At 39.4% G+C, this 14,622-nt stretch overlaps 1 protein-coding gene across 10 annotated transcripts in view; it reads right to left on the minus strand.

The window, feature by feature from the left end:
• Nucleotides 1–12,200, minus strand: part of LOC306757486 (plasma membrane calcium-transporting ATPase 1-like) — a gene marked incomplete at its 5' end in the record, with an annotated part of 56,886 nt that extends 44,686 nt beyond the window's left edge. For all 10 annotated transcript variants that reach the window (XM_079242553.1, XM_079242551.1, XM_079242549.1 and 7 more), the window contains one exon: nucleotides 12,005–12,200. In XM_079242553.1, coding sequence (XP_079098679.1) covers nucleotides 12,005–12,200 — 196 coding nt within the window. The remainder of the gene's footprint in view (nucleotides 1–12,004) is intronic.
• Between the last annotated feature and the right edge of the window lie 2,422 nt (nucleotides 12,201–14,622).

Here is a 14,622-nt window from a genome sequence, read left to right on the forward strand (position 1 = left end):
CACTATTAGAGATCAAATTCACAATACTCTTCCTTCTACCTATAATGTTGAGCCTGTTGTGGTCTCCGAAGCATCCTTAGAACCAGGATCTGACTTGTGTCTAAATAGTTTCTGTCCTGTCCAACCCTCTGAATTAACTAAAATAATAGCTTCATCTAAACCATCCACCTGTATCTTAGACCCTCTCCCAACGAGCCTCTTTAAGGACATTTTCCCTTTAAATAATACATCACTACTAAATCTTATCAATATGTCTTTAGTGACAGGATATGTACCACAATCATTTAAAACTGCTGTAATCAAGCCTTTACTTAAAAAGCAATCTCTGGATCCAGAGGTGATAGCAAATTATAGACCTATATCTAACCTCCCGTTTATGTCCAAAATTCTGGAGAAAATAGTTTCAGCTCAGCTACATGCCCACCTAAGCAGAAATAATTTATGCGAGGAGTTTCAGTCAGGATTTAGAGCTCATCATAGCACTGAGACAGCATTGGTGAAAGTTACTAATGACCTTCTTATGGCCTCAGACAAAGGACTTGTGTCCGTACTTATCTTGCTTGATCTTAGTGCTGCATTTGATACAGTCGATCATAACATTCTGTAACAAAGACTAGAACAGGTGATTGGAATTACAGGTACAGCGTTAAGCTGGTTTAAATCATATTTATCTGATAGACTTCAGTTCGTTCATGTAAATGACAAGTCCTCCTCCCAAACTACAGTAAGTCATGGAGTTCCTCAAGGTTCTGTACTTGGACAAATACTCTTCACGCTATATATGCTCCCTTTAGGCAAAATTATTAGACAGCATGGAATAAACTTTCATTGTTATGCAGATGACACTCAAATATACTTATCCTTTAAACCAGATGAAACAAATCAGCCCAACAGGCTACAAAATTGTTTCATAGACATAAAGACTTGGATGTCTAGAAATTTTCTCCTCTTAAACTCAGATAAGACTGAAGTAATTCTCGTTGGATCTGAAAAACTCAGAGCTAAATTTTCCGGTTTCGTAATGAACCTGGATGGCATTACTTTAGCTTCCAGTGCTACAGTGAGAAACCTTGGAGTAATATTTGACCCTGACCTGTCCTTTGGCCCACATATTAAGCAGGTTACTAAAACAGCCTTCTTTCATTTACGTAATATAGCCAAAATTAGGGACATTCTGTCTCAGAGTGATGCAGAAAAACTGGTTCACGCTTTTGTTACTTCGAGACTAGATTACTGTAACTCTCTATTACTGGGCTGTCCTAAATATGCCCTGAAAAGCCTTCAGCTGATCCAGAATTCTGCAGCCAGAGTCCTGACCAGAACCAGCAGGAGAGATCATATTTCTCCAGTTTTAGCCTCTCTTCATTGGCTGCCTGTTGAATCTAGAATAGAAAATATATGTAAGGAGAATCCTTCTCCTTATTGGAGGGGGGGGGGGGGGGGGGGGGGGGGGGGGGAGGAGATGGACAGAAGATGCTGTTCTGTCCTCTTCCCCCCCCACACAGCATCTTCTGTCCATCCCCCCCCAATAACAGTGTTGCATCATTAACATGTATGTCTCCTGTCTCAGCAGGTCTCCCTGGCCGGGAGCAGCAGTTCCTGTTGTCTGTTGTCTTTCTGTCCTCTTCCCCCCACACAGCAGAGGCAGATGGCTGCCTGTCCTGAGCCGGGTTCTGCCGGAGGTTTCCTTCCTGTTAAAAGGGAGTTTTTTCCTTCCCACTGTTGCCACTGTGCTTGCTCAGGATGGGAGATTGAGTTGGACTCAACTCAATCTGTTGGTTTCCTTATATAGGCTATTATGAATTGGCCTTCATTATGTTTTCCACTCTGTCTGTAAAGCGTCTTTAGACGGCATTGCCGTGATTTGACACTATATAAATAAAGCTGAATTGAATTGAGTCTGGGTTCACCACATAAATCGTAGGTGTACTCAAGGAGCTGTGTGCTGATCACTCTGATTGGTTGACGCCCCGCGTCAAGTGGCCAATATTCAGGTTTTCCATCTCTGGCTTTGACACGCGTTCCGCACGTAACGTGCGTAAACCTTAAAAAAAATTCTTAAATTTTCTGTGCACGACGCGTGTCACGCCGACGCTCTAAACGCAACGCGAGAAAGCTCACCGCCTCCTTGACACGTCTCCACATAGACTTTACATGTAAACTTGCTGCTCTTGACACTCAAAATGCGTTTGGTCTGAACACACAGTTACAACAATGAGACATGTCTGATTCATGATGTGTAACACATTGACTGACTAGGCCTGTCACAGTAACAAATTTTGCCATGCAATTAAATGTCTCAGAAATTATTGCGATAAACGATAAAATTGCGCTAAGCGATTATTCTTGTCATTTTCAAACCCTTTCAAAGATCAACATACTTTAGTTTCTAAAGAACATTTAGCTCGATGTGCAGACTAGTTTATGGTCATCCAGTTCCCAGTCTGCTAAAACAGATCAGGATTTCTCCTGGGGGTTTTGGCAATGTGGAACATATGGTCCCTAAACAGGATGTACCAAAGTTACATAGTCAATGGTAAAGCTCATATAAGGGGACATGTTTGGACTTGACCAGAGGTAGAATGGTAAAATTGATTGTCTTTGATCACCTTCAGTCATTTTTCTTGTCATTGTAAAGTTGTGGAAATGCCGTTTGTAACATGTATGTTCATCCAGGTGATTCATACTGGCTGTGAAATGTTTGCAACATTTTTTCAAAGTGTCGCCTTATTAACAATTTTAAAGGGCAGCATCGCTATACCAACCATGCTCTATGAGTGCACGCCATGTTGCACTGTCCTGTTTGTATTTAATCTGTCGGTTAAACACAGATTGTGGATTGTCAAGAAGCTTGTTTAGGTCTTTTTTCCCCAGCTGGGATAACTGCAGTTGATGTGCAGATGGAAGTGTTGTATTACAGTGTTTAGTTATTATTGTCTGAAAACAAATGTGGCACTTAAGAGAGGGAAAAAAAAGACAAAATGAAAATGATTGCGTCTGGCAAACTTATTGCACACATTTTTTCTTATTGTGCGATTAATTGACTTATTGCTTTTTGAGAAGGCCTGCAGTTTATGTCGGGAAAATCTGTTTCATTGGTTCATAACATTAAGACATTTTACATCAATACTCCTCATTATGCTTGGGAAATACACTAGTAGATGGAGTTAAATTGTGTTTTTCCATAAGACTACTTGAGCCCTTTAAATATCACTTCACTACTGTAAGTCCCACTACTAGTCTAATAAGTCAAATGTGATTTATTTCCCAACTTTCTGGGCTTTTCAGAAATCCCATTAGCTTCTTTCCATGATGATGTGACATTTCATTTGAAATCTGTAAAATCTGATGGAGCCAGAAACCTAAACGCAGCTTATTTGTCTGACTTATTTTAACACGGAAACAGAGATAAAGGCTTTGTTCGCATCAAAAGTGATTTATTCAACTATATTGAGAGAGGATATGAAGGAATCAGACAGAATAATAATAAAATAATTTATAATAATCTGCTATGTCAATGTCATCATCTTGATTAAAGAAGCTCTGAGGCAATTGTCAGCCATGTTTCCGATGATGGAGGAGAATGATAATTATTTATAAAGGGACGTCAGATTTAACAAAAAAGTCTAATTTACAGGAGAGCACAAAGGGTGGAGGATGAACTCGGGACAGTAGACTGGCGTCTTCAGTGCCTTTAATGAAGAAACAGCCTCTGCGGCAGACTGCTGTGGAGACGGAGCTTCATGCGTTCTCAGAATGTTTACTTCTATAAACAAATTCTATAAAATGATAAACTGCATTTTTATGCTGGTTTGTTTAATTATGGTAATTTAGGTCAATTCTGTACAGAAATTTGTAAAAAGCAAAATAAGCACATGTCCAATTGTAGTCAATTATAAAGATGTGAGATGGGGAGATTGAAAGAGTGACAGTAATTGTTGCAGGACTCTGTTTCTCCCTCTCATGGCTCAGAATCTTTCTGCTTTAACTGGAGAAAGCATGAGTGTCCTGGGGCTGTGTGTGTAAGTGTGTCTAAGAGCGAATAGGACATGGATCACGCAGCTTGAACTGGATCTCAGATTGGTTGCAGACTTCATGCACCACAAAACTGAAATAGATCTGATACACCAGCAGGCAGAAAAACCCTAGAACACATATACAGTGTGTGGGTGTGTTAAGGTGTTAGGTCGATGTATATCTTGCCATTCCTAAAGAAGCACTATCTAGGAATAAATAAAAAAGTTGAGGTTTTGTCTGTTTCAGTGCCAGTTTTGGTTTTGTTGTTATTGCATCAACAATCTTCAGGAACTGAGAGCAACTCGTGACATCAGAAACTCAGAGGCTGCTCTTCCTAAATGTTTACATCACTCCACCGTAGGGTTGGGCGATTACACAAAAATCTCAAATCCCAGTACAGCTCATTTTAAATCCCCATAACGATATAAAATTGTTTGTGTAATTTTGTATCAGTCATCATTAATGTGTTGGATGTGTTTGGCAACGACAGCAGTGTTCTCCTTCCATCTGGGGGAACTATGGCTGTATGGCGTTTCACGTGGAAAAGCCTGTTGCAGCGTTTGCGTCTGGAGTTTATTATGAGCACTTTCGCCACCACTTGATGTGGCTTTTGCTCGATGACTCTATTCTTTATTCTGTATTCTTCATCCTGGTTCTTGAACAGGTGATAAAATGAGTTTCCAGTGGTTTTGTCGGAGTCCGTTGTTGGGACTGTGAGCTAGTCTGTTGTCTGTTCCACGTCGGTCTTTTTATATCCACAGATAGAATTTATCTAAAGATTTATGGGACAGAAATTTCCCCTCTTAAGGAAAGTTCATCAGCTTTGGTTGGTTGGTCATCTTTTAGTAAATATCCTGCTCTGAAACCCGTCTGCTACAGTCTTTCTCCATATTTGTTTTTATATTTCAGCGTGCATGCCGTAAAGCGCATCTTGACAAAAAGTACTGCAGTCGAGCACCTTATAGTGGTGTAAATAATAGAACCTCAAATAAAACAAACATTTTCAATCGTCCAAACGATATATATCATCATATAACCCTGCCCTACTCCACCATATTTTCTTCATGGACACAGACAACCAGGGAGACTCTCCATCTTCCCAAAATAACTAATCACACAACATCAGAAAGGCATTTTCAAAATCAATAAACAGGTGATGTCATTATTCAATCAACATCAGACTGGTTTCAGCTTCTATGTTCGGCAAAATCTTCTGGTTTTCTCTAAATTTCATGAAAACTAAATTAACTCTTTGTTGCCCAATAAAAAGACCGACATGGAACAGACAGGCTAGCTCACAGACCCAACAGTGGACTCTGGCACATCAGGATAAAGAATACAGAATAAAAAATAGATTCAACGAGCAAAAGCCGCAAATGCAGCGTAAAGTGGTGGCAAAAGCACTCATAATAAACTCCAGACGCAAATGCTACAACAGGTACAGTGGGGCTCCAAAGTTTAGGCACCCCTGGTAAAAATTTATTTAAATGTGCAAATAAGGAGCTTTAAAAAGATGGAAAATCTCGAAAAGGTATCAAAGTACAGTTTAGACATTCTTATAACATGTCAAAAAAAGTTACATCCTATTTCTATCATTTAAACCTGCAAAATAACAGAAAACAAAATATGGCGTCTGTAAAAGTTTGGGCACCCTGCAGAGTTAGTACCTTGTACGCCCCCAATTTGACAACAGAGACCTGACAGTGTCCTGGATTGTTTACAGTTAGTGTCTGGAAAGACTAGGTGATGTCAATCTCAAAGGTTTTAAATGCCCAGACTCATCTGAATTTGCTTCAACAATCGGCACCATAGGTTCCTCTAAGCAGCTGTCAAGAACACTGAAACTGAATATAGTTGATGCTCACAAAGCAGAAGGATGTAAGAAAATAGCAAAGTGTTTTCAGATGCTAATATCCTCTGTTCAGAATGTAATCAAGAAATGGCAGTCATTGGGAACAGTGGAAGTTAAAGTGAGATCTGGAAGACCAAGAAAAATATCCGAACAGCTCGCAAGATTGTAAGAAAAGCAAGTCAAAACCCAAGTTTGACTGCACAATCCCTCCAGGAAGATCTGGCTGATACTGGAGTCGTGGTGCACTTTTCCACTATAAAGAGGTACATGTACAAATATGGCATTCATGGAAGAGTCATCAGAAGGAAACTTCTTTTACGTCCTTACCACAAAACTCTGCATTTGAAGTTTGCAAAGGAACATATAGACAAGCCTGATGCATTTTGGAAACAAGTTCTGTGGACTGATGAGGTTAAAATTTAACTTTTTGGCCGGAAGCAGCACAGGTACATTTGGAGAAGAAAGGGCACATAATTTAATGAAAAGAATCTCTATCTAACTGTTAAGTATGGGGGTGGATCAATTGTGCTTTGGGGTTGTATTGCAGCCAGTGGCACAGGGAACATGTCACGAGTAGAAGGAAAAATGGATTCAATGGGATTTGAGCAAATTTTGGATGCTAACCTAATGTCATCTGTGAAAAAGCTACAGTTAAAGAGAGGATGGCGTCTACAAATGGATAATGATCCTAAAAGCACCTCAAAATCCAGGGTGGATTACATCAAGAGGCATGAACTGAAGGTTTTGCCATGGCCTTCACGATCTCCTGACCTCAACATAATTTTTCAGTTAGTTAGTTAGTTAGTTAGTCTATGGACAGACCTTAAAAGAGCAGTGCGTCACAGATGGCCCAGAAATCTCAAAGTTCTGGAAGACTTTTGCAAGGAAGAATGGGTGAAGATACCTCAAACAAGATTCAAAAGACTATTGGCTGGCTATGAAAAGTGTTTACAAGCTGTCATACTTGCCAAACGGGGGAATAGAAGGTACTAACTATGCAGGGTGCCCAAACTTTTGCAGAGGCCATTTTTTGTTTTCTGTTATTTTAAAAGTTAAAATGATGGAAATAAGATCAAACTTCTTTTGACACGTTATAAGAATGTCTAATCTGTAATTTGATGCCTTTTGAAGATGTTCCATCTTTTGTTAGCTTCTTTTTGGCACATTAAAATTTTTTTTACCAGGGGTGCCCAAACTCTGGAGCCCCACTGTATTTATGGAAGGAGATCACTGCTGCTGTTACCAAACAAATCCGACACATTACTGATGACTGATACAAAATTATACATATGATTTTATACTGTTGTGTATTTTGTTGTGGGGATATAAAATGAGCTGTATCGGGATATGAGATTTTCAGCATTGGTAGTAGCATCCCACTCCTACATGTGACGACATAAAAGCACCACTGTCTTGCCGGAGTAGTGACAACATCTGTTAACTGGAATAGTTCTAAAATAGTTCTTTATTTGAAACCTGTATGTTTATTCTACAAAGGTGTTTGTTATAAAATGTCTAAATAACTTCACAAAACTATCCATCTCTTCTCCAGAGGTGACATGTCTTCTCGGTGTGACATGCCTCTGAATTCTGAAAAATAACAAACAGCAACAGACAGGATGCACAGCTGCAACATGTGTGGGTTCAGGTTTAACCTGGGATGCTAACAGCCACCTCAGTGTCCACTCAGATGCTGAAGCAAAAGGCATCTGATCAGACGTGACCGGTAGCAGTTATTCACCTCATACGTTTGTTCAGACTGCTGTGATCAGGTCACTAGTTAGCAGCAGCAGGAGGTCAGAGCAGAAGAAGTAAGCAACATGATTCCTCTGTTTCAGTTTGAAGTGGAGGCTAACACTGACCCTTTACATGATCCCCTAAACCCTGGGTCAAACTCAGATTTTGTTTTCTTTTGTTACAGAAACTTAATCATTTGAACTGTACCGACACTGCAAATCAAATTTCATTTTCAGTAACACTGAATGTCAATATGTCTTTCTGAAATTGCATTTGTGCAGGATGAAAAAACCCACTAAGAGCCTATTTGGTCACAATATTCGGTCTTTGATGCAAGATCTTAATGAAATATTTAAATTAAATCCCATCTGACACCACAGGAAACCCGCCACAGTGACGTCTGCACGTCCATAACTGCAAGTTGGCAGGACAAGACAGAAAAATGAAATGATGCAAACAGATTAATATGAAGAATAAATTAATCTAATTAACTGGTCTTCCAGCACGTGTAAACCAGCCAAAAAGTTATGAATCATCCTTGGTGTGGCCAAATGGCTCTAACAGACCACCCATTCAGGTTTCTTTAGCAGGAGGCATTCAGAGTTTCCCCCTGTGATTAAAAAAAAAAAAAAAAGCATTGAAGTATCTATATATCTTGATCTATATACTTTCAGGGGTCTAAACCCCACGTGCATGAACAAGTTTGTGCATGTACCGGTAATATTGTGCCATGCACATTATTTTCACAACATATGCATCTGGACAAGTACTTATCTTCTTAGTTGACTCGTTTATGAACAACAGGACAGCGGAAACATAACAGCAACTAGTATTTGTGGTCAGTTCCAGAAACTGCTTTTACCATCATGTGGTCAGCGAAACCCCAGAACTCTGAGTTCCACAAACAATGATCTATAAATAAGATGAACACTCAAACATATATCCTTGACAGCCTGTAAATTGTAGTGTTGCCGACTTTGTGATTCTGTTGCAAACAGAGGACGTTTGGCTGAATATGTCAGTGCCGCTGATCAGATATCACTATTGCCTACTGCTTGTATGTCATGGGAATTTTAAGACAAAAAATCGTGATCTATTTTTTCTTGAAACATAACTTCCTCCTTCACACTATGGAAGATCCGAGACCAAAATCCTGTTTTAGTATCTTCCAGCAGGTGAACACCTGATGGCTGAAATTCACATCAGATATTGATCCCGGAGTTCAGCAGGAAGCAGCTTCACAGCCTTAAAATTCCTTCTGTTGACTCATTTCCTTTTAATAAATCCTGGAATTTTGATCCTGCATCACAAATATTTTATTTTTTTATATAAATATTTAAGTTAATGTTTTACAGGCACTATTTGAACTGCGTCTGTATAAAAAGAAGACTGCTTTTAAACATAGCCCATCAAATAGGCACTTTTACATGAAAAGTTATTGCACTTTTGTCTTTAGAGGTACTTTTAATGTAAAATTCTGCAACATAAAATAATAAGTTTTGAATCATCTCTAAATTTTGTGTGTAACAACTTCATAAATCCTGATTATAGATTTTTATCGTTGCTTGATTGTTCCTTGTTAATCCGGGCATCCTGCATATAAAGTTATCTATTAGAGTTTAAAGCTATGGATATTTGTTCATTCCGACTTAAAGTTAAAATCATTGCATCCACCCTTATGTCTAAATATGGTACATGTGGGTTCAAAAAGTCCAAGATATTGCCTAAAAAACTGGGAGTTTAGGCACCAGTGGATGACATTCCAGTAGCATGTAGGCCTGAAGGAAACTATCCAGTTTAAATGAGGGACATCCAGTGTTTAACAGCCTGATCAAAGTGTTACAGACTGCTTTTTGTGTAAAATCTGTCCCATCCAAGTTGAAAATCTTTCCTCAGAGACTGAATAAGTGGACTAAACTGAGAAAATGAGGACAATTTAGGATTTTCTGTCACAGGCAGACAAACAGGACATTTTATCTGGACTGACACTTAACATGCTGACAGTCTCATTTTTGTGTTTTTGCCCTCAATTTTACACTCAGGTCTGCCCCCGCCCCCACTATCTGCAGTGAAAATATAATTACACTTTCTTCATTAAAATGAGTAATTTCTTACATGGAGGACGCCACTACAATGTCCTCTGATCACTAAATGGAACAGAGCAATGATCTATGGAGCCATTAGGGGAACGGGCTGGAACTAATTTCAATCCTGGAATGGACCGATGGCAACAACACACACACACACACACACACACACACACACACACACACACACACACACACACACACACACACACACACACACACACACTCACACTCAAAACAAGGGATCAAAGGATGAGGGAGGGAGGGGGGAAATAAACAGCAGCATGTCGGCCATTTTCTTGTCTCACTCGGAGCTCTGAATGAAACCCAAACGGATCATCTTTTCCACAGAATAAGGAATGTGTCCATTCTGAGAGACTTGTCATCTCTTCCAATGGCTCAGTCAGTTTATCATTTATCTGCTTCCAACAACCACAAGAAACACATTATTCACGGTCTGGCCAGTTCCACTGAAGTCTCCAGCAGAGAGTTTGTTTGGTGCTGTGTCACAGTTCAGTAATAAAATCCCAACACAGAGCCGAGTGCTGAAAGTCAAGTGCTGACTGCACAGAGAGCAGCAGATTAACCAGTGTCAAAGACTGGAAGAGTTCAGACAGCAGTTCAGCATTGGGATGAGTCTCTGAGCTGTTCTGCTCCCCTGGAGTCCACAGTCAGGTCACATCTAAACCTCTGAGATTACATTTGGCTCCCAAAAGCCTTGGTTGATGATGTAGAACTGTATTGTAAACAGATGTTTAATGTACAACCCTAACTGACAAAAGAAACCAGGGGGGGGAATTTAAGTTGCAACAACTAAGTGCTCCAGTCAATTATAATGGTCACAGAATTTTGCCAGCGACAGCTGGCTCTATGATGGGATTTTAACTTTTTAACTTGGTCACATCAGTGCAACTAACATTTCACAGAGCGGGGTTAAGGACTTCCATTATCTCTCTGAATATCTCTCTCTATTCTGTGTTCATTCCTGTCTTACCTGAGCTCATAGAGGAATGTCAAAATAAAAACTAAGAGGAGGGGTGGGGTTTCACCTCTGATTGGCTTTAATTCACAGTTGTACACGTGTTACGATCCGGCTTGAACTTAAGACCAGCACACATTAGACATTTGGTACGTCGTAGAAACGCTAAAAGAGACTTGCGGGAACTGGATTCAATTGAACAAAATTAACCAGAAAAGTTGGATGAGAGCTGAATGTATTTAGACCATCGCAGCATGTCACACAGGTTAGTGTGATGTTACCTGCACTGACCCAGCTCAAAACTGGGTGTAATCTCCACCAGTTTAAGAGTTTTTTTTAACAATGCCTTGTCTAAATGAAGAAGAAACAGTGAATTAGAGTTGAATGCATTTTTACTCAAGGTGGGTGGAAATCTTTAGGCTGCTCATGATTTTGTATGATTATGATTAAGATGAGTGCAATTTGACTATAAAATGATTATTGTTGCTTTTCTTTTTAAATCTGTGTGACGGGTTGACCATTACTACATTCTGAATGGAATATTTTCATATACCTGTCAAGATAAACAAAGAAGAAAACTTGTTTATCTATAGGTTAATGCAGGAAAACAGTTTCTATTGCATGGGGGTTAAACATGGAGCTGCATTCATTTATAGCCGTCTGGGATTGATTTTTTTTTTTTTTTTTTTTTTTTTTTTTTTTTTTTAAAATCACAACTTTTATATCATTCTCATTCCTCATCCCAGTTATTTCTCCCAGACAGAGACGCCCATTTTCCTGCATGCGTGTATATTTTGGTTGTGTTTACCCACAATGCCGTTTGTGCTAGTCTGCTTTGTGGGTTCACGGTAAGCAAATCACGAACTACATCTGTGGGTGGACCAGAATTCGCATTCACACTTCTCCAAACAAACCAGACCTTCAAGCTCCCATAGAAGCTAAACTACCTCCAGACACTTCCTGCTCTCTTCATAAGCAGGAAGCTGCTTCTTCCTCTCTTATACACACTTGGTACTGCTTTGGCACCAAGTGTGTATATGTGAAATGTCAACCATGTGAAATGGTTGACATTTCACATGGTCATATCAATTGGACTTGATCTATTACGTGTGTGCTGTGTATTTGCTTTAGATGATCAAGTCTTGTTATTAATTACTCAGGATGACAGAACTTAATTGTTTGAGTCTTTTTAAATACAAACTATCTAAATTGCATGAAATAATTAAGACGTTATCTTCTTAAAACTCACAAATTATGGATGTGTGTAAGAATCAAAGCCTCCAAATATCACTGGATTTAGATTAGTCTGACTGAACACAGGATGAATCTTACCCTCTATGGGTGATGTCTTCAGGCGGCGGCATATGCCCTGCACATCTCCAAACTCATCCCGGATCTTGTTGACGGCCTCGGTGCTTCGCAGCTCCATGAGAGCCCTAAGATCCTCCGTTGTCAACCCAAAGTCCCCGTCATGGCTGCCTTCAGCAACCGAATTTCCCGGAGGATGGTCTGCTGTATTGTTGGCCATGTTGGTCCTCTTCACAGCAGCGTTGCTCCACTGACTGTCTTTGCTGTAGTGGTCTGAATCTTGACTGTGTCAGTTCACAGGGGATTGTGGGTAGTGTAGTTGTTACAGAAGGCAGGTGAAGGAGACAAACGCTGTGGTTAACTCCTGACCTGGATGTGCATGCTCCTTTTGATCACCATGGAAACAGGGGAGAAGACATGTTCTGTTGGCTTCACACTGTGGAGGAAACGGAAACAGGAAAGTTTTTAGAAATCAGATATGGAGAGAAAAAAGTCTAAATACAAAGTAACAACATCATTACAGAAATCCGTTCAGGACCCTCCCTCCCTCCTTTTAACTAACAGCAAAGATACCTGTTTGGCCAATTAGAGGAGACTTTCTTATCTCAGACCATTAAAGGGACTCAGTGAATCACAGAGATATACCCTTAGAAAAGAGTGATTATTGGTATTTTATTGCTCCTCTGGGACTCATGATTGTTAAATGTCTGCTATCGTTGAAACATCTCCTTATCTTTATGAATATAGAATGGAAATCCCATTAAACATTTAAAAACAGGACCCCCCTCTTCCTTAGCCTATTTAACAGGGGGTAGTATTTCACAACATGAAATATAACCAGCAGCAGCATCTCATCACAAACATTCAGATCAATCACGTTACAATACAACAGACCAAACACCTGAAGAATCTTAAATCCACAAAAAGCTATGACAACAAATGTAACCATAGCACATACAAATCCGTCTGAGAATACATACAAGAATCAGATCAACAATGCTGTAAAAGCTGTAAATACACATTCAGGATAGCCTCTGGTTCTTCATCGGTGAAAAAACCAGAGGTCAAGAATGAACGCTGTGTAGCTCTACGAACAAATCAGCTTCCAGCAGAGGAGAGCTGACCAATGAGATGGAAGAACTCCAGTGTGAGTGTAAAAGAAAGAGCAAGGCCAAACTGTGGCATTTCAACCCACTGGCAAAGATCATTTAAGAGCACGTCAAAATCTGGAGATAGGTACACACAGGAACACACTGCTAGAAGCAGTGCTGCTGATGCTAGGGTCAGGTGCACTCTGAGCAGTGTGCTGTAATTACAGGTGTAATAGTTATTTTAAAGCTCAGCTCAGATGCTGTGTGTGTAATATTGGCTGCTTTAGCAGACTCCTTGTGTGCTCAGAGCCAGGCTCGCAGATGGAGCTTCATTACATCATCACTGTAACTTTCTATAACAGGAAACCCCAGTGAGGGAGTTTGTATTAGGAAGCAATATAATAAAACAAAAGCAAAAAAAAAATAAATAAAATCTATTTCTGACACACCGAATCAGCCCAGGGTTGGTCAAGTGTTTGCAGCAACATCCTTCAAAGGTGGTAAACTCTCAGAAATTCACTTTCAATAGATATATTTGTCATCTTTCTATTCATAATGCTGTGAATAGTTTATTTTAACAAGCGTATCATTCAGCTCAATTTTTCAAAACAACAATCGACATCATGAGATAAATTCCAGGTGACATCTGTGGGTCTTGTTAGAAATGCAGTCATCATCTGCTTCTTTGCTTTTTTTTTTTTTTTTTTTTTTAAAAAAAAAAATATATAATGATGACTAAATGAATTTCAAATAAACAGCATGTTTTATAAACATTTTTACACAATCAGCTGATGATGTGATTAGAATTGTACAAGGAAATGTTTCATTAGAAAATGTCAAATAAAAACAGATTTCTAAGCCTGTTTTGAGTTTGTTTTTTTTTTTTTTGTTCTTTTGCAGAACAACAAAGTCTATGGTTATTTCATCTCTTAGGTGTACATTAGGAAGGTTGTAAAATCACTAAATACTGTTTATCATATGTGGTTACGAGAAACAGGAAGAAAAAAAACAAATTGTTGCATGAAAATGAGATATTTGTTCACAAAGATGACAACGAAGGAGCCAAACGAGCCAGAATAGTTTTGGTAATGTTTTACAATATCCACACTCTGATACACACACACACCTTGTTAAAATACACTACCCCACCCAACCCAATCCAGGCGTAAACATTCCTATCTTTAGACCTTAATGGCGGACCTGTTCACACTCTCACAAACACTTCCTTCCCAGTCATGTGCCTGACTGACAGTTTCTGGCTGTTTTACGTAGAACACCTGAACTAAGAAGTCAACATGTTGAAACTAACTCCAGCAGCTCAGACACACCGTTTAATTATCACTTAGCCTAACACAAAGCATTAGGCCAACTTTTAAAAGACAGAATAAAGAATATGTGTGTGGGAGGCAGAGTGAGCGTCACATACACCGACTAAACTGAATCACATCTGACACTGAATCAGAGCAAATCCTCTCTCTTTGACTGACATCATGTTATTTCCCCCATAAAAGCACATTAACAGACTGAGACCCACTGAAACAGTCAATGTAA

The sequence above is a fragment of the Telmatherina bonti genome (assembly GCF_933228915.1).
Source record: "Telmatherina bonti genome assembly, chromosome: 6".
Lineage (NCBI taxonomy): Eukaryota > Metazoa > Chordata > Actinopteri > Atheriniformes > Telmatherinidae > Telmatherina > Telmatherina bonti.